The 27938-nt window shown below is 34.0% G+C and overlaps 1 protein-coding gene across 5 annotated transcripts; it reads right to left on the reverse strand.

The window, feature by feature from the left end:
* Window positions 1-937: 937 nt before the first annotated feature.
* On the reverse strand, window positions 938-27935 carry LOC122533597 (protein jim lovell). 5 transcript variants are annotated; one of them, XM_043663459.1, is made up of 3 exons: window positions 27529-27935; window positions 19653-20013; window positions 938-3599 (listed from the first exon to the last, which is right to left on the reverse strand). In XM_043663459.1, the coding sequence occupies exons 2-3, from the start codon at window positions 19841-19843 to the stop codon at window positions 1520-1522; spliced, it is 2271 nt and encodes a 756-aa protein (XP_043519394.1). In that variant the 5' UTR covers window positions 19844-20013; window positions 27529-27935; the 3' UTR covers window positions 938-1519. The 5 variants fall into 5 exon arrangements, with proteins under 5 accessions (XP_043519394.1, XP_043519393.1, XP_043519395.1 ...); XM_043663458.1 differs by lacking the exon at window positions 27529-27935 and adding an exon at window positions 25348-25444; XM_043663460.1 differs by lacking the exon at window positions 27529-27935 and adding an exon at window positions 25058-25256.
* Window positions 27936-27938: the final 3 nt, after the last annotated feature.

Raw genomic sequence — 27938 nt, forward strand, 5'->3', positions numbered from 1 at the left:
TCGATCGAGCTTGGATCGGTATTTCTAAAAATTCCCCCCCGGCCCCGGATTCCCGTAATTTGCGCGCGCCAGGATCAAAAGAGCGCCTCGGCGAAATTCTTCGAGGCCGCGGCGAGGAAGAGAAGGGAGCATTGTTGGCCACCGCGCCGCGGACAGAATGACGTACGAGCAGACGTTGCATTCCTCTCTTTTTACGAATTCCTCCTCCTACCGCTCCGGGGATCCTGAACTGCTGCTACCTACTCCGAGATTAAAAAAGGAAAAAGAAACCGAGAAGAAGGAGAAACCAAAAACTGAAAAAATATGACGAAGAAATGAAAAAAAAAAAAAAAAAAAAAAAACAACGTGTCGGATTATTGCGTATGATTGTCAAACGAGTAACGATCGTTCAACACGTCAGCCTGCTGCCTCCGAGCGCGTGTTAGAACAGGTATCTTAACAATCTGTGTTATTAAACTATTGTTTATAAGTCTTGTAACCTTACCTCATGTACATCACAGGCCACGAGGATGTTTTCGAAGTAGAAAGCACGTCTCCATCTCTCTCTTTCTCTCTCTTTCTCCTCGTTCTCTCTCTCCCTTTCTTTATCTGTTCGTCTCCCACTTATCGCACGTCACTTTCCCAGCGAGAAGTCTGCGATTCAAAGCGGCGGATTATACGAGTATTTTTCAATATTTCTTTCTTTTTTTGTTTACTATTTCACACAACGGTAGCCATTGCATTTCCTTCAGCCGTATTACAGTTACTATTTGGTATGATCGCTCTTGTAGCAGGAACTATTTATAGTGATGATACGAGAGAGTTGTGCGTCTCGCCCGCCAGCGAAAGTCTCCGAAGCGTCGAAGCATCTTGTTGGATTTGTTTATTAGCCGGAGCGTGGATTGCTTTTCGGTCAAGTTGTCCCCAAGAGTTGTCCTCAGAAGAGACACCTCATCGACGACTCTCTTCTTCGCTCGAGCTGTCTCTTCTCTCCGGACAAGTCACTAATTTAATCAAGAAAGAAGACACAAGCCGAGGAGGGAACAAGACGACTCTCGCGAGAGAGAATTTCGCCGGCACGCTTGACTGAGTCTGGCGTTTCGCGATTGACGGACAAAGGAAAGCGACGTCGATATTTTTTGCTGACGGAGAAAGACGGACAAAGGGAGGTCGGCGGGGAAACATATAGAAAAGAGGAAGAATGGGTTAGCGGTGACAGCGATTGGTTATAAGCGTGAACCGTGGGCAGGGTGGAATGTCCGTCGAGCTCAACCCCGGGAACAAACTGGTAAATGGTGTGGCGATAGTCAGTCTTGTGAGAATAGAACAACCTTTCGCGGGGGGAAATCGGTGGCACGCGGCGTGTTCTTCTGTTCGTTTATATGTAAGTATTGACGTGTCACGTGTGCGTGTGTTGTCGAGAAATCGTTCAAAGGGATGGCTGCTTTAGATCGGACATCTACGCGTCCGTGGTCCTTCAACGATGACAATGATCGGTGTGTGACCGCGCTGTCTGATGTCACGCGTAAAACATTCTCTTCTAATCCGAACCGCTTTGCTGTAGTAGCGCGGGCGCCGACTGTGGCGGTTGCAGCGACTCGTGAGGATGATGATGATGATGATGATGATCGATTGGTGACGGCGATCGACTGCTCCGTGCGATGGAGAGATCACCGGCGCTGCTACTAGCACCGCCACCGCCACCGCCGCCACCGCCGCCGCCGCCGCCGCCGCCGCCGCCGCTGTTGCCGCTGCTGCTGCCGGGATTCGCCGGGGGTTCGAAAGCCTTTTGTTCGCTCGGTGGAAGTAAATGCACCATACTAACCGGCACTGGGAACGCAGCTGAAAAGTCAGGAAAGAAACCCTGTGGTAGATTACCGCCGAGCAACGACGAATGATGAGGAAATCCACCGTCTTCGCCCGGATGCGGTGGTAGACCGGCGAGTGGAAGGCTCATTTGCGTCGGCGGCTGGACGGCCTTAACGTTGTTGTTCAACGAATTCATTACTACTTCGCCCGTCGTCGAGCCCGTGCAGTCCCTTCTCAATTGCTCGAGTTTCAAACTTTTCCCGTATTTCCCTCGCACGTACATCAATAGGCTGTTGTACGGTATACCGAAGATCCTGCTCGCTTGCGACGTGGTCATTTTCTTGTTCCAAACGTGTTGCAGCGCCTCGGTCAGTTCCGCGTTCGTCCAAGACCTAGGAGGTCCACCTCTGGGTGCGCTGTGCTGACCCTTCGGCCTTCCTATAGGCACCCGACTATTCTCGGCCCATCTGCGCGGTGGGTCACTGTCGCCTCTGTGTCTCTTTGGCTTTTTCGGCGAGAGATGACCGCTCAGACCAGCCGCGCCGAAAAGCCCGTGCAGCGTTTCCGGTTTAAAATTATCGTGAAGATCCGCTAAAAGGGATCCCCTCTCGAGAGCACCTGCGTGAGGAAACAGTCCACCACCTAACGATGCGACACCATCCAACGGGAACATGGCCGTAACGGAACTTCGCCGTACTGTCAGCGGAGATTCTTGTTGCTGCTGTTGTTGTTGTTGTTGCTGTTGTTGCTCCGGCCGTTGATACGAATGTATTCTATTAGATCTGTGCGGACTGCCATCCTGCGGATGATGACTCTGAGATGATGAATGTGGCAGTTGGCTCTGTGGATGATTCGGTAACCACTGGGCCGCTAATTGGCCCAGGCTCGTCAGGTACTCGCTGTGATGATGCGGCGGCGTTAGTGATAAACCCGACATGGTCGGCAAACCTACTGCGGCTGCCGCCGCCGCTGCTGCCGCAGCTGAGGGAATATCTTGAAGGGAACCGTCCGGGTGGAGCAGACTCGTGCCGGTTAACGGTGATCCCCTTGGACTACTCGCCGCTTCACTGCTCTCCGCTTTTACGTTGTGTTGATCGGCTCCGTTCGGCGACAACGTTCTTTTCATCGAAAGGTTCTCCGCCATATCTTCTTGCTGTTGTTGTTGGTTCTGCGACCTCGATGTGGACAGCTGTTGGTGATGCTGTTGTTGCTGTTGCGGCTGTAGGCTACTGATCAGGTTCAAACCACCGGCCAGCGGGCTAAGGCTCAGCGGTGGATGAGGCCGGCTAAGATCTTGCGGCACCAACTCACCGGATCTCCTTCGAGGGCGTGCCTGTTTTCGCCGAGGTAGAAGAGGCGATCCGCAAATCTCGCGCAACTCGCGCAACTCGCGCAATCCAAGGCTCATATGCGGTAACCTGTCACGGTGGTCCCTCGCTGGGTGAAAAACAATGGGCGTCGTTGCCAGCGATGGTTCTCGCGTGGACGGCGTCGCCGTGCTTTCCGACGCGTTGTCATCCTCCTCCGGAGTTTCTTGCCTGGCGCCTTCGGGTGTCGACGGCTCGCCTAAGAGAAGATCAGCGGTCGGTGTTTCCGGCGGTGACGTTGGCCTCGGTTCCGATGAGGTTAAGCCACGCACTTGCAGACTTTCCGCGGCTCTCATCAGTCCTGGAAGTTCCTCGCGACCGACTCTCACCTCGCCACGGTACATAAAGTCGATCAGCGCCGCTATTTCGTGGCCGGGGTAGTCCTTTAGCACAATCACCGGATGTTTGCAGGGGTGCTCCGCAAATATCCTTTCGAAGAATGGGCTGCAATTCAAACGTTTTCGTTTTACTTCGTGATTTAATTAACGGTCGAGGTTCAGTTGATCGATAAAATTCTCTTAATCGAGGGATATTTAATAGTTTCTATAAACTATTGTGAAACTGTCTCTACGAAAGGCAATTGTTACACAATATAACACTGCGAAAGTTATCTCTGTACTATTTGTTAGCACTTTGGTGCTGTTAACATTTGGATTTTATAGAAATAAATTATTGAAAGTTCCATTTTGTGGAAATAGTTTTTGCAACAACATACGCGACCAACAATACGTTAAATGAAATGTTGAATGAAAATGAAATTTAGAAAATCAAAAAATGGAATGTCAGATTCTATTTATCAGTGTTGTAGAAAATTGTATTTTCTTTTTTTAAAGTAGTAACGTTAATTATCGCAAAACTGTTTCTATTGACATAATATTTTCAAATATTTTTGCAATGTTGAAGCAATTTCGTTTGACAATTTTTAATTTTTAATTCTTGATTGTCCTTTCGACTTTCTACCGTTTTTAAAATCTGTATCACAACTGACAACAGTACTAAATTGAAATAGCTGTGTTTAAGTGTCAAGAGGAGTTTGTAAATTAAATACGATTGAGTCATGTTGGTAAATGTATTATTACAAAAGGATTCTTAATTTATAGAGGATCAACAATTTTTCATAAAATGGTAGTTTCCTTCTTCAAAATATTTCTATTATATATATAATATGATATATATTATCCACAAGACTTGTATGATTAATTGATGATCTGAAATGATAATAACATTTTGAATATTTTTTAACTATTTGAACACAAACTACTTCTAATAATGTTGTGTATTCAATATACACGTTGAATTAGAACCTAACGACCTTTAAAGAATACATTATATTAAATAATTTAAATATATAAGGAATATATTTGAAACTACATTTTTGAAAACAGCGGTTACCTTTGTTGAAACTTTAGACTCCACGTTTCTCACAATATACATTACATATAGCAGTTTTACTAGCCTAAACAAATAAAATGCAATGTACCCGGCTTAAGTAGAAACACTCAAATATCTAAAACATTATGAAATTTTATCATATGCAGAGAGATATAGTCTGCTCTTATTTATTTAACTTTATACTTTAAATGATTATTATTGTAATAGCATGCTTACTTAAGGCCTAGTGACTTCACCGATCTTCCAAAGGTTAACATTCTCAACTAATTTTGTTAGGACACAGATAATCGCGATGGATTCAAGTTCGGTCAGGTAATTTTAGAATATTCAGTATTAATTTTTGGGATGAATGTTTTTCATGGTTTTTATCCGGCAAAATATAAAATTTAATAGTCTAATTTAATAATCTATACTGTAGACTGTGCATAATGTGTTTCAACTGGCACGAGAATTGAACAGGTGCGATTGTTATCAACATCACTGCAATTGCTCTTGTTTGTTATAAATCTGTTTACAAAAATTTATAGTTGACTATCGTTCTCTGTTTTTATATAACAGGTACTTTCGTTAAGATTATTATATACCTTGAAAAATAAAACGACAAGGATAGATTATTGTGTACACGTACACGTTTGAAATTATCGTTTCTCTCGAAACTATCGTTGTGTCTTCCAGTTTTCTCTCTTTTTTTTTTTCTTTTATTTCTTATATATAAGACGATTATGTTTGATTTACACAGACATTATCAAACACGCGACGCCTGCTTAAAACAAGAACCGGGTATGCATAATCTTTACGATGCTTAAAATGGAGTTTGCAAATAGTATGAGCTATTCGTGTGTTTACAGAGTAACTTAGAAGTGCTTTGAAAGTGTGATAAATTTTTAATGAAATTTGGTAAATTTATAACCATTGAGGGTTTTATACTTTATCACTGAGCTGTTTATTTAAAACGTAGGTGAACTTGACGAAAGATCACCTCACCTTGGATTCTGAGATGAGACATTTTTTCAATCATTTTGTTACAATATACAAATAATAGGGAAAATAAAAGGCGGCCGATTCGACTACTTGAACAAAATTAAATAGCATGTAGTTTATCTTGTAGATTATAATAGAACTATTTCTTACAACTTTATTGTAACATACAGGATAATATTAGGACATTATTACTACAAATTAATGTAGAATGCCTACGATTTATAAGAGAAAAAGTGATAGCAGGCCTAAATGGAGTACTAATTATTTGATAGATACAGAGAACCATTTCAAAATCACAAGAAACTAGATTAACCTTGTAATGTGCAAGCTATAGCCATTTATGAGAGATGCTTCAAGTACGAAAATTATTTTGACTCGATGGACGAAACAGTATGGATTCGAAACGCTTGAATTTTGAAGCGGATGGCCATCCCGTAGGTAAGTGGGTAAATTATAGATAAAATAGAAACGAAACGAAACGATTCGATAGAAAATTGAAAATTGTGATGAATGGGCTGTTTAATTTGCAATTGGTTGATTTTTGTCACACGGATCGGTACACTTATACTTGTAATTGAATCATATTTGGTAGTCGTACTGATCGATACATCGTACCAATCATTTCTCGTATTAAAAATCGCATTTATTGATCTGATTCGTGCTATTATTGTATTTAATGTCGCGCTGGCGGGTCTGCTTTATACGAATGTGCTGGCCAATCACCTTGAAGCGCGAACCGTTTGATTACGTGAGAGAAAACATGAAAAGTGAAATTATTAAACATCGATACCAATCGTTTCTAGAGGGCATTAAACATAACAGGGTCGGCCGAGGAATAAAATAATAAATGAGCGTATCACAACTGCGATAGAGCATAGTAGACGTTGAGACGTTGCCAGCATGAGCGAGATGGCGCCTACTCAAACATATTTTAATAAATTCTTTTATGTGGACAAGAGGCCTAACGTCTTTCGCACAAAATAATTCTAACAATTAGAATTGTAGAAAATGGCCGGAACAGAAATATTTGCAGAGAACTGGAAAAGGAAGACATACTAATTAATTCTCTCATTCATTATACTTTTTTCTCATTCACTACACTACATATTTTGTTATTTTTCAAGATCGGTCTCACCCCTAATGAGTGAGACCGCGGTCAATTGCACTGTCGATGTTTTTTTTTATTGGAAATGAAGATAAATGATTTTAATTTCGTTTCAATAACACGAACATTACCTAAAATTGCCCAAAATAACAAAAAAAAAAAAAAAAAAAACAATAATTGTACGATGTTTGAATGAAAAAAACTATCTCAGACTTATACAAACAAGAAAGGTAAATGTAAACTAGAAAAACTAGGAAAAAGATGAAAATTTTTGAGTTTCTCTTTTTTTAATAGTAAGATACATAATGTGAGCAATTATGTTATAGCAATTTATGGATCAATACTTTCCAATACTTTCTAATACTAACTTTACAGTAGCTAAATTATAAGAAACAAATTTTTTTATTATTAAACAGCTTAGTAATTAACTCTTTGAGTTGAAAGATTGTTTTACAATCAATAATAAAATAGTTGATTTATCAATTAGGGATTGGTGGATAACATACCGAATGAATATATTCAAAAATATATGTTTAAAGACAGATCTTAATTTATTATATGCTCCTTGTATAGTATTAAACTTTTTAGGCTTTTGGTAAATTTAACTTTGATAACTTTTTATTTCAAATTTCCTATTTTAGATCCACTTCTTCAAAAATTTACTTTTCTTATAATTAGCTCTGTCAAACCAGCGGTACGTATTTTCCATGGAAATTTGATATTGATTCAATACTGACGTTAAAAAGTTAGTCTATAAATACAGTAGAAAGAGATATTGATCTTTCTTCGTAAAAAATTTGCACACCGTTTTCGATAATTAAATGAAATATCTAAATGAAAATGATAGTTTCTTCAACAATGACACAAATTCACTCTTTTCATAATTTTATACGATATAATTTTTGATGATTTTTTCGGATTATTTTACCACATTTTGGAAAAATATAGTTGCTTACGAAAATCACCGAGTGAATCACTTAATACTAAAGGCTGAAATATTTTTCAAACGATTAATTATATTCAAAAAATGTTTCAGACAAAAGTTGAATGGCTTTGAGAGGGCATTGATATAAATTAATTATCATTTTTTAATGTGGATGCATAAAAGGCATTTGAAAGTAAAGTGCGTGTTTTTCTTAAGTGAAGTCGTATATTTTTTTAATACACTAATCGATTGAGCTCATCATTCTCTATAAAAAAGTATAACTAAACCATTTGTACCGAAAAATCATTACCTTCAGGAGAAACTTTAATTAAAATATTGCAGTGTAAATATTTGTTCAGAGTCGAATTTATTTGTTCAATTTTAAATTCTTTAAATGTCAGATAGTGTTTCATTTTAGGTGACTCATCCGGTATATTCAAACACTTATAAGAAGTGAATATATTACGTATGTTATATACGTAAATATACATAAAATATTGTCATTTCATTAACTGTAAGATACGACTATCATGATCATACATCAAATTTGTAATAACTCTGAAAAAAATATGCATAAAATTTAGGAGAATATACAGAGTGATTCACATAAAAGTTACAAATTATAACAAAAAAAAAAAAAAAAAAAAAAAAGGTTAGAGAAAGAATATGAAAGATTCAAAATGGATTACATATTAATAATTATATTTTTTTCACAAATAACATGTGCCTTTTGCAACTGCAGTATTTTTAGAAATGTATCTTCCTTTTCTTATCATCACATCGAATGCAAAAAGATTCAATATTTAATATAAAAACGATATTAAGGTGCGATTCTTTTTAATTCTAATTTTGTAAATCTTATACTGTGAAAAACAAAAATAAGAATGTAACGTGGGATTTTAGAGTTTATTTATTTATCCTTATCTTTAATGCGATATGTTCTATAAAATTAGGATTAAATTATTTTTTAAATTCGCAATTTAAATCCTGAATCTTGCAATTTCCCCTATACTTTTAAATTAGTTTAAAAAATCAATCGTTTCATTTTCAGATTAGTTTCAAATACCAGTTATGTCCCTCATTAATAGTATTTTATATAACGCATTTAATAAATACATAGAAATTCTTCTGTGAAAAGTACCATGACCGACATGACCAAATTAATTCTTTATTTTATTTTTTTCCATTTTCCATTTACTATTGGAATTGTATGTAATTGTATTATATTAAATTATCTATTATTATTATAATATAATATTAAATTGTAAATATATCGTATTAAATCATAATTGTATTGTTTTGTGTTGTATTAAATTGTAAGTAATTTGTGATTACGATAATTGTAATAATAGTGATCAAATTACAATTTTTAAAGGCAAAATATATTCCTTTTATCTACAAGTTAAAAATTTAATTGCATTCGTGTTTAAAAAAATGAAGTACGTTTGAAAATACTATGTAAAAACTATTTTTATATAATCTATATATATATAATATATTATTTATCGTACCATGACATCAATTTTTAATCAGATAAACATTTTCGTGTTTTGAACTTCTTTATCGAAATAATATCGCTGTTTTATATTTCGTCCTTTTTTTATTTCCTTTATAAGATCGAAAATATAAAAATCACAAGACGAAAGAAATCACTTTATTTGAGAATGAATCTCACAGTCAGATTTGCAAAAGTAATTTAGTTTGTCTCTTATCGTTTATTTTCGATGAGATTTATTAGTCGATATCTTAAAAGATATGACAATTTCTAATTATAAATTCTATTTCCATATTCAGAGGATAATTGAAAAATTTTACATTCCCGCTCTAGTAGGGATGTAGAGAATTTTGGCATTCCAAATAAAAAAAAGCCTTAACCCTTGGACTATTGCACCTCAGCGTCCCGTGACGGAGTCGTTTCTGACTCACACGGATATCCCACTAATTACATATTTAGGCTCGTACAGACGGCTCACCGATACTGCACAAAGTGTGACGGTCGCTCGAAACCGAGGTCCTCACCGATATTATATCAACACAGTGACAGACACCCGATTCATGTAGGAGTATAAAGAACAAATAATAGTCACATGAATAATAAAAGTTATACTTATTGTACATTTATGTATTTTAGGTATTACATACGATAAAAACAGAAAATTAATAATAAAAATAGTAAAATATTAGAATAGTGCGTAAAAACTAAGATCTAAATAGTAAATATAAAAATAATACAAAATACTGGATACTAAAAGCAAAAATAATACAAACTATTAAACACTAAATACTAAAATACTAAAGCAATAATAAAAACACTAAAATTTGAAATAAATTGCTTCGATTTGCTGCACAGGTATTTCTTCCTCAGAACGTTACCAGAAACTGATTTTTTTCGTCACTTCGGCAATTTGGCAAACACATGACGCACAGCCACACGACGCTCGTGCATTTAGTGCGATCACTAACACAAGCAACTCCCAGCACAGGTCAAAACTGTGACTCCGGCACAGCAGGCGGAGGGTTAATTTTATAAAGCATATCATATGAAAGGCAAGACTAACATAAACACAAAAATATCGCTCATATCTTTCCTTATTTTTCACATGATAGATTTCATAGAAATTAGCCTAAAATATTTTTTCAACACAATAGTTTTTCAATACAAATAGGTCAATAATTTTTTTTTTATAAGAAATGGCCAAATAAATCTATTAACATATTCAAAATAATTCCATTTAAAAAAATTAATTTCACTTTGAAACCTCTTCCGAGGATTCTGTCTACAAAAGATAAATTTATACCAAAAGATGCATCCCTTTATGCATACTGAACAACTTTTGTAAGAATATTTTCTTTTTGATAGAATCAATATCTTACAAGATATCTCGATTTTGCGAGATGAAAAAAATTTAAATAATATATATAAAACTAAAATAAAAAACTAAAATATAAATAAAATATAAATAAAATATAAATATAAATAAAATATAAATAAAATATTAATACTGATAAAAACTAAAATAAAAAACGTATAAAACTAATTTATTTAAATTTGTTAAATTTAATTTATTTAATTTTAACGAAGTGAATAAAAAACCTACGGTTACTTTTTCTTCTAAGTATAAATATACGATGAAACCACTTTAAAATCGTGAAATTTCTTCCTGGTTGGAAACCGCGGAATTTAGTGCAGAAAAAGATGAGAACTGTACCAGTAAAAAACAGTTGTGTAAGTAATTATGTAAATAATAAGTATGCAAGAATTTTCTTTCACATTTGGCTGATATACCATGTCGAAAAATTACAAGAGATGAAAGCATTTGAAATTATAAATGAATAACAAATAAGTAAAATGGAGGAAATTATTTATCTGAAACGCGTGTTCTTTACGTTGTTACGTGGAGAATAATTCGATTTCTGGCAGAAATCACGGACAAAAAGTTAGAGTCAGAATTAGCCGATTTCCATGCCGATAGCGAAACAACAATTCTGGACGGTGCAGGACTTTCGCTTGTGACTGCTTTTACGTCATACGTTCCGCGTGGCAAGAAGAGTATTACTGTATTGTGTCAAATAATGCAACTGTCCAGCAAACCATGAACAAACGAACAAAAGTATTCCAAAGGACAAAGAAAAAAAAACCTTTTTTCATTCAAAATTATCGCTAGGCCGTGGTTTCTTATGTTTTTTATGGGAAATCTAGAGATGCAGTAATAGTCAGAGTGTGCAAAAATATACACTGGGGTTAGAAATATTAGCACACCAAATTTTTTGGCAATATTTTTATGAAAACAAATGATATTTGTTGCAGAGTGTCATTAGAAAAATTACAAAATATCCTTTTGTCAGTACTGGAGTGAGATATCGCATAAACAGTACACAAAGGATGCTTGTCTTTAAACTAGGGATCGAGAAAATTAAGAAACTTCTAAATAGGTTCCATTTGAAACATGGATCACATTTTCAAAAAGTGTTATTACATTACAAGTCCCCATAAATAAATGTTTCTGAAAATAAAAGTTTCAGACAGAATTTATAAAATATAAAAATAAAAATTTTTCTGCCACAGGAACAGATAATTTGTTCGTCAATATTAAAAATGTTCTCAATATTTGTAGCAAATTTTTGTAGCACTGAATACTTATTCAATGAATAATACTCGAATATAAAAATGGATTTTTAATTAAATGTTCTAAAACATCTGTTCCTAAGTGTTCCTAAGTGTAACATCTCTTTCTAACATTTCTATAGAAATTTCGCAAAAACATATATCTTTTTATACAAAATATATAAGTTCGAACAGAACTTAAAAACGAAAAGAACCTGTTAATTTTAATTCCTATTAAAACCTATTAAAACCTATTAAAAATATTTTATATTCTATTCAAATGCATGACAGAGGTTCAAGAGAACTTCTCACACATTAATACTCTTTTGATTCCCGAATATCTATATTACTTACAGTGCGTGTAAAAAGTATTCGTACAGTGACCAGTCACGACTAAAATGCTGAATAATAATATTTATTAAACAATATTTTTTAAACAAACGTGGTACATCTATTATCCAAAGTCTGTAGAACGACAATATCAAATAAAAAAGAAACATTCATATTGTTTATATAAATATAAAAAAAAAATGTACAAAATGACAGAAATGAATGCGTATAGAATAAGTATTCGTACAGTTCTATTGTCATTATCGAGTGTACAAGTAATTTAAACATTTATAACAAATAATTGCAAAATTAATATTTATAATTAGTATCTCGTAGGGTTTCCCTTTGATTTTATTATTACAGCTAGCCTTCTAGGTATTGAATTAACCAAATTAGATGTGATTTTATTAGTGATGTTATTCCATTCGTTGATTAAAGCATTTTTTAAGCCTGTCTTAGATGAAATTGTATGTTTTCGAATTGCTCGTTCCAGATAATCCCACAAATGTTCAATAGAGTTAATATCTGGTGATTGCGGGGGTGTTTTCAAACCTACTGCAGTATTACAAGCAATCCACATTCTTGTATCATAAGCGGTACGCTTAGGATCGTTATCTTGCATGAAGCACAAAATTATTTTCAATATCCATTTTTTTCAGCACTTGAATGCAGATGAGTTTTCAAAATATCAATATATATCTTGTGATCCATTGTTCCGTCAATCAAATGCAATTCATCTACATCTGCAATCCAAAACACATATTGAACCATCATCATGTTTTATTGTCGGCTGTTCTGAGGTTTTTTTTTTTTTCTCCACACTGTGAAGTGTCCATCGGAGCCAAAAATGTTAAATTTGCTCTCATCCGTGAAGATGACCCTGTTCCAAAACTCCATCGGTGTTTTTACGTAACTATGTGCGAACTGCAATCTCTTCCTTCTATTCCTTTGATTCACATAATATTTCCTTCGATCTGTTCTGCCATGATAATCTTGAAGAGATGACGTACAGTACTAGAGGATACAGCGATGTTTAAATTATTTTCAAGCTCTTCAGCGATCTTCGTTGCAATTATTTTCGGATTGTTTTTAATGAATCGAACAATAGTACAGAAATTTTTCGCGACCGTCCACTTTTCACACAATTTTGTAATGTTTTTTCCGTAATCCGTATCTGTCAATGATTTTTTTGTATCGTAGATCAACACGCGATATTTCGGATAAACGTTTGCACTGGTTATGCAAATTAATAATTATCTTTCGTTCTTCTACAGTAGTTTCCTTACTTTTTCGGCTCATGTTGCCGCAATAATGATAAATACTGTTCTGTATGTCGTTGCTACAATTCCAGACAACGTTCTCAAGCCGATTACTATAAGTAAGCGATATTTGAAACTAATCACGTTGTGTTTACACAACAAAATTTGAATCGCAGATGTAATAAACTGTACGAATACTCATTACGCGTTCATTTCTGTCATTTCTCGTTCATTTCTCTTGATATTTATATAAACAGTATGAATATTTCCTTTTGTTTATTTGATACTGTTGTTCTACAGATTTTGGAGAATAGATGTACCCATGTTTGTTTAAAAAATATTATTATTCAGCATTTTAGTCGTGACTAGTCACTGTACGAATATTTTCTACAGCCACTGTATATTATTATTAGAAATTGCTATTGTAAACATTACTTCCGTATGTAGTAAACTATTTACGAAAACAGATTTTGTCAATGTATCATTCATTCTCACAATTATTGCAAGACAACTAACCGTGCCAACATTTTCTTGTATAAAACATCGAAAGCCGAGTATACTATAGTAGAATTATTCGACTCCACCATTTGAATTTATTTCTAATTATTTATTGTATAAAAAAATTTTTCAATCGAACATTGTTTGGTATCAGGCAGATCATATAATGTAATAATTAGTTCTTTGATATCTCGTTCTTTCATCGAAATATGAGAGATATATATGCGTGAATGGAGTGAAAAATTAAGATACTCTTTAACTGACTTAATTTAAATAATGCCCAAAATGCTATTCGTCACATTCAATATAAATACAAAGATAATTGATCGAGCGTTTGTTGAGTATATTCGGTAAAAAAATTGTCTATATTTCAAAATATTGTCTAAATTTGTCAGTTAATGTCATTTTAAAATACGAAGTCTCTATTTTGACTATGTTAGTTCTTTTCGAAGATGTTTTTACATCATGTAGGAAGAGTAAGAATACTTTTGTAAATGTACGAATAAATGTTTTGAAAACTGTAAAACTTCAAATGAAGATATTAAAAAATTTTTCTTGAAACTAAATCGACCATGATCTCGAAGATTGGAGTCTTCTGTTTATAACTAAATTTCCCAAAATTTGCTGTACAATTTTTTTTCACCGTTTCATTGAATTTTGAACATTAGGGAACAATATTGGAATTTCTTGAATTTTTTTTCGTTTAACTCTGATGTCTAAGGTTTAATATAGTGGCGAAAATCGTACAGCAAGTTTTAAGAGGTTGATGTAAAGGGAAGATTTCAATTCTCGAGATTAGTCACAAAAAGAATTTATCAATGATTTTAATAGCGTTTAAATTTTTACAGTTTTCGGCCTTCTGTATGATGTAAAATCATTTATGGAAGAAAAAGACTCAAAATTGGTAAAATAGAGGTATCACATTTTAAAAATGAAATCGAACTGTCTTACGATTTTATTTTACGTAGTTTAAATGTTTTAAAATATCAATAACTTTAACTATCTGTATATTATTATGTATTTTACGACGTGATTTATATCAAAAGTCAGTAACTCACAATAAACTTCATCTTTTAAATGCCTCCAAAGAAAGTAATCAAGTAATCAAGTCACTATCTAAATTTTGATCGTTATTATTTGACAACTCTAAATAATTTGTATAATATTAAATATAGGTAAATGTAAATAAATGTACATATTCACGGGAACCACATTTCTGCTTGGATCATATTTCTTTAATTGTGTTCGTTAAAATAAAATAAACTAAAATTGCATAAAGATTGGCAATTTAATTATGATATATGATTAATTTCTTGATAAGGATTAAAAATAAGGAGAAAGACGATGGTAATTAGTAGAAAAAAAAAAAAAATATATTGTTCATCCATGAAAAGATTTAAGCAATTAAGATAACTATTACTAATTATGAATGAAAAATTAGTTTTATGCTATACGTGTAAATTTTAGTAGCTAAATTTATCTCTCAATGCTAAATATTGTGCATATGAACGTTTCCTACACGACGTCGTATTGTTTGTTATGATTACCACTACCAACATTTGCACACAAAATATTTACCTACACATTGGTATAACATGTATTCAAGTTAATTGATTTTCGATTACTGTAGATTATATTATTTTGATATATTATGTAACGTATTTTAGTATATCACTAATTTCATACCAATTAATAAGTTGGCTCTATATTAATGACATTCATCAAACGTATGTATAAATCAGTAAAATTTAAAGAATTAAATGTTTCTTGAATGTTTCAGCAACAAATATTGTGGACCGTCGGAAGTTTGAAGCTAAGCTTAAATCTCTTTCAATTCTGCAAAAGGTATCGTCTAAATATTCATCGCAATTCAAAGAAATGAAAAAAAAAAAAAATCTTCAAACTTTCAATACTATCCCGAAGATACCAATAATTTCTGGAATAAATAATGTATAACTCTTGAATTGAAATGAATTAGTGATGTGAAAATCGATGAACAATATCGGTTATTTTTAAAATTTATGTCGAAATTATATTATCGAATTACTTTTATAACAGCGAGGAATAACCAACCATTTCTATCCTATGTTCATGCATATTTTTTATTTAACATTATTATGCACTCATGATAGTAGCTTGATAATTAGTAGCCAGTCGAAGATATTTTCGTCGGTAGCGATGATCAATTTTATTTGCTCAACATATGTCATAGTATATACGTAAATAAGCAAAAGTATGAATCATGTTAGTACAGATATACAGACAGGTATTCTATTTCTAATATGACTAATACGAAGTCACCGATTTATTTTGAACCGTGGGGAATAACAACCAAACATTATTACTCCATTGGTATGGTTGTACTTTCTATCAATGGTAAGTTTTAGTCGTATTTTACAGAAGCATTCAACACATAGCATTTTCATATTTTGTCGTTTCAGAAGCTGACTGAATACGTACAAATTAATATTAATTATTTCAATAAACAGGAACATAATGTATTATCCACTGTGCAGCGATTGATTAACTTTGATTCTAGACCAAAAATTTAATTAAATTATAAAATAAGAGAATTGGTAATGTTTATAAATATATTTATTAATTAAAGTTTATCAGTTCCTATGTTCATTAGTGGAAAATTAATTCGAAAAATTTTCAACATCCGATATTTTATTTATTAATCTTTAATATAATTGAATTCAATATCCTTCTTAACAGTTTTCAACATATTTGATGTTTTATTTATCTTGTACCAATGAAATTTTTCATTTTTCAAATGTAAAATGTTGTTTTAATGATTTTTACAATCTGCTTTATAAGATTAAATTTACTATTTTGTGGAAAATATTTTACGGAGATTGAAATGTCAATCTATTCAGAAAGATCATGAAAAAAGTTCTCGTTATAGATTTCTCTAAAAATGCAATATATTAATTGTATACAAAATATATTTACTGATTTAATTTTTAAGAGATTAACTTTTTAATGAGTTTAATTTTTTTTTTAATATCATATCATCTTTTCATAATTTACTTTCTATTTCAACGATTAAAATTTACTCTTATTTTCATGACTTAGAATTCGTGAAAATTCTTGTACAAAGTTCAAAAACTTCCTAATCTATCCAATGCAGGATTAAGAACGACTATAAGATTTACTATGAAATATTGGAATAATTGTTACTGAAAATGTACTGAAAAAATTGTCAGTTTATAATATAATTCAGCTTATTGTCGAAAGACATATAATTTACATAATTTGAATTTTCATAACACAAGTACACTGATTTTCTCCTCCATTAGTGATTTTTCGTTCGCACTCGAACAAGTGGATTCAACTAATAAAAATTCATTTAATCGGAAATTCACTAAAATTTGGTTCAAATAAATGGAGTTCTATTGTCTGTTTAGGAATTTGTATTATATTCTACTGTTATATTTCAGAATTTTTTTGAATAAGTAATTCTGTAGACTTACAATTTCTTTTGTGTTTTAAATCCCCATCAGTTTCGGTTACTATTTTATTTTGTGTAAATTTTTAAATGACTGTCACTTATAAATCCTATAACGGATATCTTATAATCATCAATGTTGCCTGTGAAATTTTATGTTTCATATTTTAGTAAGTTCTTCTTGCAATTATGAAATACATGCAACGGTAAAACATATAATGATATATATATATATATACAATATATAATAAGTTTTAAAAAAAGAGAGATCTATTATTAGTAAATATCTTTTTCAGATAACTGTTTAATATTGTTCTAATGAAACTCTTATGTACAGTATTTTAACAGAAAAATTGTTTGAAAATTGTTATTTCTCGTGAGTATAGAACATAACGTAATAAAAGAATATTTTTTGTAAGAATTTGCTTTATATAAAAACTGCGATATATGCGATAATTAAATGAAATCTGTTCGACAAAAAATGTAAATACACGAACTATATTTATGACAATATGATTTACGTACGTCTTTGAATTTTTATGTATAAACATACATATAAGATTGACGAATCACTATCGTTCGTATGAACAACACAAGAGATACGTTTTTCGTTTACTAATTGTAATATAAGAATAGTACGTTTCTTCCTATAACGATAGTTGTTTCTTCTTGTAAAAATATAAACATTGAAAATATAGAAAATATAATTTATTCATTTGCAAAAATAAACTGTAACACAGAGTTTAAGATATGTACTCTTGTAAGAAAGCTGTGGAAAATTTTATTTTTTCAGATTCAAATTATTACATAACTTTTACTTTTAACAACTATATGTGCAAATTTGTGGAAGCTTGTGAAAACTAGCAAGGAATATTTTATATATAGATATAGCTATTCAGATTAAAAAATCAAAAAGTTTTACTTCTTGATATATTAAATTGCTTCCATATTATCCTGATAATAACGTGATAGAAATTAAAATTACTTATTTATACCCATAATTGTCTTTTCGAACGAAACTGATAGATAATTCAATGCTAAATATTCTCGACCATTGATATATATTACATGATATAAGGGTAAAATGCGTCAACGATATTTCAACAGATTATTCGATAAGAGAGAAAATATGAATGAAAAGAATATAAACGAACAGAACACAAATATATAGATATCCATAAATAATTGGACACTTAATGCAATTCCATTGAAAGCTTGATCACTTTTTTATATTTCGACAGTTACGATTGACGAACGTTTTTCTACTTAATTTTGCATTTAATTTTCCATTTCATTTTCGACAGTTTCAAGCTTCACATTCATTTCTAATAAATAGCTGATGCTTCATAAACTTTGTATGAATCTTTCCAATCTGGTCTAAAATTTCAACAACGAATAGACATATTTAAAGTCACTTTGCAGAGTTTTAACTACCTAATTATTACACTTATTTATTCTTTCTCTCAACGTAATTAAATCTAAATGAAAAAGATTAATTTAAATTGTATTTTACAATATAATAATTTAGAAATATCCAAAATACTTGTGCACGGTGGTGTATCTACAGTTGCTCACGCTTACGTGCGTGTAATTGTTTTTATGAATGTATTATATGTTACATATTTTAAAATCTGACTATTGTGTCAGTTGTATAGTGGCAAAATTTTTAAAATATATATAAAAATGACAAGCCTACACTTCATTATAAATTATCATAAAAATAATTTAAATACCCATAATATCTTTACAATAAATGCCTTGCAAATATATGCATTTTTAGATTGATTTCAAATTTAACCAATATAATGACAGTCGGATCTCATTGCAATATTAATAAAATTTCATATATAGATTATATACAAGATGTTATTTTACGTAGATGAATGAGGCGAAAAAATATTAGAATATCGTGTCAACTGTATACTAATTAGAATATCACGTCATTCGTTTTCATATTGAATTTGAAAATTTGTCAAGTATACTTTTACACTAATTTTCAACTAGTGTAACGATCGACAGAAGATTGTTTCATGCGAAAATAAGTGAAAAATATGGAACAAAATTCTTCCGTAAGACGCTTTGTTTCTGAAAAAATTAAATTTCAAAATTTATCAAACGCATGTACACCAAGGCAACTTTTAACAAAACACACTTTCACATTGGAAATCTTGTGCTAAACAATTTCACCCTACAATTTTTCGTTTACGAAAATTTCCATTACGAAGTTGACCAAATTTAAGTACATTTCGAAACAGTGTTTCCTTTCTGTTTCAGCTTATTTTCGCATGTGCAATGCCATAAAAACAGAGACACCTTGCCGTGCAGAAATGTTTTTTTTTTTTTCTTCACTCTGGAAACGTTCGAGTACTTTCGTAGGCCAATGGAACATGTATCGTTAAAAACGAAAGTACGAACGGAAGGATGTTGAGGTGAACAATAGATATTTCTTACCTGCAAGCACTAAGGACAACCTTGTGAGCCCTGAGGCTGGTCTCCGCGCAGACCAGGGTCACGTCGACGAGTATTTCCGCGTGTAGCAACGCCTCGAATGCTTGAAGTATGTGTGTCTGATGATTGTTCCATCGTAAGGAATAGTGCGACTGCAAAGCCATCCCATCAGGACTGTCCGCGGCTCTCGACATTTTTTCACCGCCGCTCGTGCCGTTAGCGGAGCCACCTTGCTCCGCCTCGTTCTCCTTCGTACCGCAAGATCTTGCGCTCGTTTTTCTCTTCCATGCACGCACGCACTCGGCCACGCACGTATCGTGAACAATGCCACCCCTTCGACACTATCTTGAACGGCGCTGTTCTCCTATAAATATCAAAAAACAGCAAACATCAACCGAGATGTATATACATTATATGTTATACATGGTATGTACGTGTAATCCTTTCGCTGTTCCAATAAAATTACGAAAAAAAAAAAAAAACGATCGAGAAACGAACTGTACGATGGAAGAATTAAAAAACGACGAGGCCCGTATTTAAGTACGTTATTAAAGAAATTACAGATTAAACAGCGAAAGGGCAAATATTACGGAGACTGAATAAAAACGTATAAAAAATTATTAGTTTTCGTAAGGTGAATATGAATTTGGAAATTTGTTCGAAGTAAAAAAGTGACAGGCAAAAGCGAAGGAAAGAATGCCAGCACGTTGATCGCCACGCGAAATTTACTTTAATTTGCATAAAATATTGATGAAAGTACAATGAAAGTACATTTTTTTCTTTATTTGATGGTATTAGAATTCTTTTGTCGATGATAATCACTCCAAAATATTTGTAGGAGGAGAAACATCGATGATCAACGTGCCAGTTTATATGATAATGACAAAGAGGAAATGAATATCTTCGAAGAGTATGTTGGAGAGAAAATATGTGATTGATTGAGAATTATAGAAAATAAATAATTCGGAATTAAAATCGAAACTGAAACGATGATAAAGATTAGTATTGGTGATGGATTGATATCTCATTTCTTTCATTCTCCGTTTCGTGCAAGGTTTTTTTGTATTCTGAATAGTCGAGTATCTTACAATTATCTTTACAAATCGATAAAGCTAAATAAAATGGAAATGAGAAATATACATGAATGAATAATTAGTAATCAGTGCTTGCGTACGCGGAAATTCGCGGAAAAACACGATGAATATTTTATACAGAGTTTTTGGGGTTTCACGAAAGTATAATATTAATGAACGTTAATTACACTCAAACCATTGCGGTTCAAATTTAAATTTACCTCGATATAAAAACGTCTCCAAATAGCAATTTGATGTTCTACGGCTACGTGGAATAAAAATCAAGAGCGTCTATATATACAGAATCGAACTCGATTTTCTCGCCAATTCGTCGGTAAATTTATAATTGGGAAATATTTTAATTTCATCTTGGGGTTCGAAAAGGTAAGAATATTACGGACGAATCATGACAATTAATTATCATTATAAAAAATTGAAGTTCAGTCACGACTCGACTTAATTATTACATCTATAATATTAATGAGTAGCGTGCGCCTTTTAAAAATCGTAAGTAATTCTGATATTATAGTATAAACTATATGGATTGTTGGAAGCTTAAAATTTCTTCAGTATATATACCAATTTTTTCTTTTATATACGAAACTATTTATAATGTGTTCATTAGAACGTTATGTAAATTAATATCATGTCAAAAAATTTAAGAATCTGCAATACGAGAAATCGGAATGGAATATTTTGGAATAAATGTTCGATATACGTAAAAACACTTTTTTTTTTTTTATTACAGTATAATGTCCTTCGAATCTAATAACACTTAACATATACTCCAGTTACGTTCGACATACGAAATTTTAGAATTCCTCGTGTGACAAGCGATTACAATATTTTGTGCAATTTTACTAGCTTTTATTTTACTGTTTTTACATACTTCTTCATTCAAATAAATTTATCGATTGTTCGAACATTGTTGCAGAACATTTAGGTGCACAATTTATAGGCATACAGCGATGTTTCACGAATGCAAAGCTTATTACGTTTGATAAAGGTTTTCAGCAGAACGTAAAAGGAGAACATTAACTATCAACGAATTAAATTCAATCGAGCGGCGATTTAGCTGTAATGCATGTAATTTTCTAGAGAAACTCGTGCAGATATATCATGATGTTCTGCACGTTATTATCTAGAGAAAAAGAGATTTATTGATTTCAGTTATGTTGATTTATTAGTCGGCCAACGAAAATTACTCGAATTTGCAATTTTACATGGGATCATTTACATATGGTGATTAAGCTCGGATAAGCTCCAGAAATGCACTAATTAAAATCATTTGAACGAGTGATTGATGTCGAAAGTTTTTTTTTTCATGGTTTTTGTAATCATTGTATCAATTCTACTTAACTGTATTGCTCTTTGAAAGAGAGAATGAATTATAAATGAAGAATTACAACCGCAGTCATTGATGAATCATTTCTCAAAAAAATAACCATACTGCATTGTAGAATTGTTAAATTTCTATTAGAAATAATGGTACGACGAGTTAAGATCAAGATACTGAATGTCGAATAATTAATTCCATCACGTACGACGGAGATAAGAATCTATTGTTCGATATATCTTTGAAATTATTGTAACGTGCCTGGCAAACGTGAAGTTACAATTAAACGAATGATCCTCGCGAGAGTTGAAACATACGAATGATCTCGAGATCTTTATGATTCTCAATCTATTACATAGATATTAAAATCACCCAAGTTAAGACATTACATCTAATTCTAACACGAAGAATTAACATTAAATTAATAGACTTTGAACTAACACAAACTACACAACCAACACGAACCACACAAACTTCGTCCCTTAGCACATAGCTTACTATCGATGTTTGCAATACAAGTCAATTTTTGAAATAATGTACGCGTCTCGTAACAATTCGCCCATATATTTGAAATTTCTCTTGAATCAAAGTATGTCATGTTGTACGATAAACATCATAGTATTGCATTGAAGGGAAATGAAGTGATTCTTTTTCGTGGTTTCGCAAAGACAGAACCATCTACGTTACGATCAGGAAGGAACATTTCGAACATTGATCAACGTGTCGTGGCTTCGATTATTTTTTTGATCGTGGTAAAACACTGGGAAGAACATTTTGGACAATTCGTTCGAATTTCGTGCCGTGCATTATTCATACACGTGGCTGGATGTTAGTCCAAGAGGAAAAGACCGCAAAAAAAGGGAAACTATTCGAGTTTCAATTTGGCCAGAGTCATACGGATCCGCAGGCTTCGCGAAATAGCGGTACGTCACTGTGCGTCTGTCGAAAACTCGCCGCAAGTTTGTTGTCAAACTCGCACGTGTTCAGAAAAAGTAGAAATTTACGGTATTTGCAGATACGTCCCGTGTTATCATCCTCCTTTTTTCTTGTCTTCTGTTGTACGTTACTACGTTAGTTACGAGCAGTTTCGCTCAAGTCAGGGATAGACTTCGGCGAAAGAGTATACACGGTATCCGAACAGTCTTATCCTTCATGATACCACAAATGAATTTTAAGGGATGTAACAACACTAGATACTTTATTTTATAACGAAGCTCCAAGCACGTTCTAATTTATTTTTTTCTAAATTATAGAGGAAATTTTTTAACTGCCGTGATAACGTTAAGTGAATAAAGGGAGGATAAATTCCTTGGAAAAAAAATGTTGCAAACAATGAGTAAACAATTATTTACAAATGACAATATCTTCTCACTCAACGAGAATATGTTTAGAAACTTAGTAAAAGAAATCGTTGCAGAATGTCCCGTTGGGTTTGCTATAGATTTTGAGAAGATAAGTTAAAATTAATAAAAACAAAATTGGAATTATTTTAGAAAATTCTATGTATTCAAAATTGAATGATTTTCTTAAATAAATATCGATGGTAACTTCCTTTAACCTTTTGGTACAAATTTTTCTACAGATATTATACGATTTGTCATGATTGCTACTATTATATTTTACAAAATATGAATTAGATGTTACGTACATATTACTCTTCAGTCTATAGATGAATCATCAAACGTAATATTTATTATATTAATAATTAACACATCAATAATCGATGGCGTAATATTATTCTTTCTTTGATGACTGAACTATAGATCAATTATTAGTTACTATAAAAAAAAAAAAATTTGTCGTATTTATTCATGTTAATAATAAATCTGAAACATTGGTATTTGAAAGAAACCTTTGAATTTTTCAACTATAGTGTCAATTTGTTTTTATTCTATTAATAACTTACGACCAGGAGCGTGTATTCGACTTTTCACTATTGACAAATCAATGACTGAAATAAACAGAACGTGTTTTCTATTTTTCTTTCTTTGTTTTACTTTAAATACATCAATATGCAATGATAGTAAGATTTAGCATATTTTAAAATCCTTGATATTCATCGTATACATATATTCGCTCGTAATACTTAAATGACTAATTTCACCACGTGAAAATCTGATTCGGGCAGCAGATAGTGGACAAAAGGGGACAGAAATAAGAAAATTACAGTTAAAGATATCGCATAAAAAGAGAAACAGTCGTGGACGTTATCAACGTACGCGGCACGCGAGGTTGTTCCCAACGATTTCTTCTCGTTCTTTGTCCTTTTCGAACATGGAACACGAGCAAATGGAGCAGACCAAACCGGCCAATTGAGCTATTTAATTTGTTACCTCGAATTTTAAATTTCTTTACAGCAAACACTCGACCGTTTACGCCGGCATCCGGCAACGTAGCAGTTACGACAAGGTCGATTCATCGATCGATCTCTTTCATATCTTTTGAGAACGTTTCACCTAAGAATAAGATACACAAACCGTTTCTTTCACACGAGATTAACGCAACAAGGAAACATAACACACATAACACTGACTCTTCTGATAACCAACCGATCATATTACGAGTTGAACCTCTCCGATGCAATTCCTCCATCTGCTGCACGATTCCAACGAATCTTTCTCGCACTGTTTCATCTCGACATGAGAAACTCCGTACGAAATGTACAACTTACACTGATAACTGATCGTGGCAACCGATCGAGGAAACACATATAGTTGGAGCGTGGTTTCGTTGGCGGGAAAATCAAACATAGTCGGCGGTTGCTACTGTGTATGCGTCAAGGGAAGAGGAGTCTCCTACGAGTCAAGAGGAAAGGAAAGAGAGACACAGAGGGGGGGGGGGGTGAAGGAAGGAAGGAAGGAGAAGAAAGAGAGAGAGAGAGAGAAAGAGAGAGAGAAGCAGATAGAAAGCGCGCGCGAGAAAGGCTAAGAGCGTGGCGCCCCTAAACGATCAGCTGATTCCTCACTGTCACCCATTGTCTTCTCGATAAGATCACAAACATGTTCGTCGGTATGTAGATTTGCTTCCTGTGCGCGGGACACCCGCGTGTATATATCGTATCACTCGATTGGTCACTGTCGATCGGTGTACTGTCGTTTCTTCGGCCAGGTAATTATGCAGTTGATTTTCACCATGTGGTCACTTGAAAGCAATTTCTCAGGTGTAGAACGTGCAGTAAACTCGACGAGCAGGTTAAAAAGGAAAAACTTGCAATGGGGCGATGTTAAACGGGGGGAGGGGGGGGGGGGAAAAATCGGCGTCACTAAAGGAATGTTGAGAGAAAACTGACCGTATTGTGTGGATTGCGTGTGCGGCACAGCGGCGTCGGCGACGGCCGGTGAGTGAATGCGCCGTGACGTTAGGCGCCCCTCCTAAGATCCCCGCCCCTCTCGCTCCTTAAACCTCTCCCTCCAAAACGACACGTCGTCTCTCTTTTCCTGTACGATACACGCCACCACTCACTTGCTCGCACACTGACTAACCAACCTCCCTCTCTCTTACCGGCTTCCTTCCCCTCTCTCCCGCCAAACCCTTCTTCACCGACATGCTTTCTCCTCTTCGTCACTTTACCGCCCCGCGCGCAAACCTACTACCTACCACCTCTCGCCACCCCTAGCGTGTGTCCTGCCGCTCCAACCAACATTCGCGGACCACCAACTACCCCTTTCCTTCCTTTCTACTTCGGGGAAATCTACTGTTCCATGCGAGACGCGCTCCTTCTTGTTGCCCTAACTCCCGCGTTTCCTCCCTCCCAACCCTCCTTATTCCCTATTTCTCTCTGTCTAGCTTTGCTTCGCCTCTATTTCTCCGTTAGCCACCACGAATCTATACGCTCATCCGCGAGCCGATGGAACCGATAAGAAAAGTTTCGGCACGCACACGAGAGATTCCACGCGATGATCGCTCCACGTTGCGACATCCTCCCCAATCTTTCTTCCCTTTTTTTTTTTTTGTTTCTCTCCTAGTGGAAATGCGAGCACGCTGGCAGAAAGTATGCTTTCTTGGTAATTCCGGACGAGACCTGCGACTCTTCCATCGGAACGTCGACTTTTGTCCAGAATTTTGTCCGTATATTTTTCCTTCGTACGTATATTGCCTGCTGTTTTTCGCCGGCATCGTTCAAAGTTGCCTAATTGCACGGAATTTATAGTCGTCGAGAAGCGAGGCGGAGGGATCGTGACTGCGCGATTCACGAGGAACGATCGAAGAGAACGATATCCACGGGCTCGTGAAACTCGCTCGAAAACTCGAAATATGAAGTTTTGCGGATCGATCGCCGGCCGGAGACGATAAATATAAAGCAGGTGCCGTAAAGATTTCGAGGACGATGAAAAGCGAACGACAAGGAGTCAAGGCCGCCGACGGAGGTGGCACTAAGAGGGTGAATTCCAAGTTCAGGACCTTCCGAAGGATCTTGAATTGCAACGGGACACCATAGGAAGGTAAGAACTGTATATAGTTTCTCCCGTCTACTTACACCGCTGACTCTCTTATGCTTTTGTATTTGTGTTGTTTATATACTACTCTTACAGCTTGTCGATTTCGTCGGAGCGATAAAGTGCGAGCTTCCGTTTCTTAGTCTGATCGGTCTTTTTCCCGTTAAACTAAGATTTACATTCGTAAACGCGCGCGCTACACACATACGTGCTATTACAGTGTTGTGTTTAATAAATTTCGTTAAACGTTATTTTTATTTCTTTTTATAAATATTACCCTTTACCATTGTCGACAAATAATGTGCACATACGATTGGCAATATCGATGTTTTCTTGATCGAAAAAAATTATACGCAGAAACACGCATTTTTAATCACTGTTGATCTAACAATATCACGATATTATAAATATTTCAATTCAATTTAATTTTACGAAATTGTAAAATCCAAGAAGACATAGCCATGAAAAAATATTGAACGAATAGTTGGAAGGAAAATGGAATCTAATATAAGTTAATCGAAAAGAATTGCAAATGAAATGTTGCGTTAACGTAGCGTTGATTCCCAATGGATAAACATAGATATATCGTGCATCTTTATTTGGTACCATTGTCTAAAAATTCATGCGACAAAATATATTTATTATCAATGCATAAACACTTTCGGATGTATTTTGCATAATTACAAAGTTTCGGAAGTGAAAACCATATACATAATTACTACTAATAATTAGATCAACGGAATAGAAACTAGTATGCCTGTAGATATTATTGTATAATCTCAATCTTTGTCTAATTATATATTACGAACAAATATATTGCTTATACACGGTGTGAATTTTAATTAATCATTGACACGTAGAAAGATTCTTTTACGCTTCCACATGATGCAATGTACAAGGATCAAACATTTTTGCATAAAATATTTTTGTATAATCGCAAACAAATCGCGAAATTGTAAGATTCTCTCTTACAAATAAAATACAATTGTGCGACGAGAAATATAAATACGTAACTTGAAGAATTTCAAACTTACCACCAAGAACGTGTAACCTTGCAAACACGATCCTCTGTCTATGCTTGAGATACTTTTGGTAACACGACAGCGCAATTTTCAGTATTACGAAAATTTTCAGTATAGTGTACCACTATCGTTCGTCTTTTCGTACATGTGACTCCACGAGGGACGATCGACGTAGATCTGCTTTCGTCGTAACATGTCCACCATCACTATTCGTCGTACACCATTGAGTGTAAAAAATATCACGTGTCGCTCGTTTCGGCTTTTTGGCCCGCGTAAATCACATCGTTCTACTAATCGGTACACGTGGAACTTGACAGCTGTTACACGAGAAGCACGTATCACTAGAGACGACGAACGCTACCGTCCCGTAACGGGATCCACGTTGGTTTCGGCACAGGCGACAAGTGACGATGCTCGATCGT

The sequence above is a fragment of the Frieseomelitta varia genome, unplaced genomic scaffold (genome assembly GCF_011392965.1).
Source record: "Frieseomelitta varia isolate USP_RPSP 00005682 unplaced genomic scaffold, Fvar_1.2 scaffold_541, whole genome shotgun sequence".
Lineage (NCBI taxonomy): Eukaryota > Metazoa > Arthropoda > Insecta > Hymenoptera > Apidae > Frieseomelitta > Frieseomelitta varia.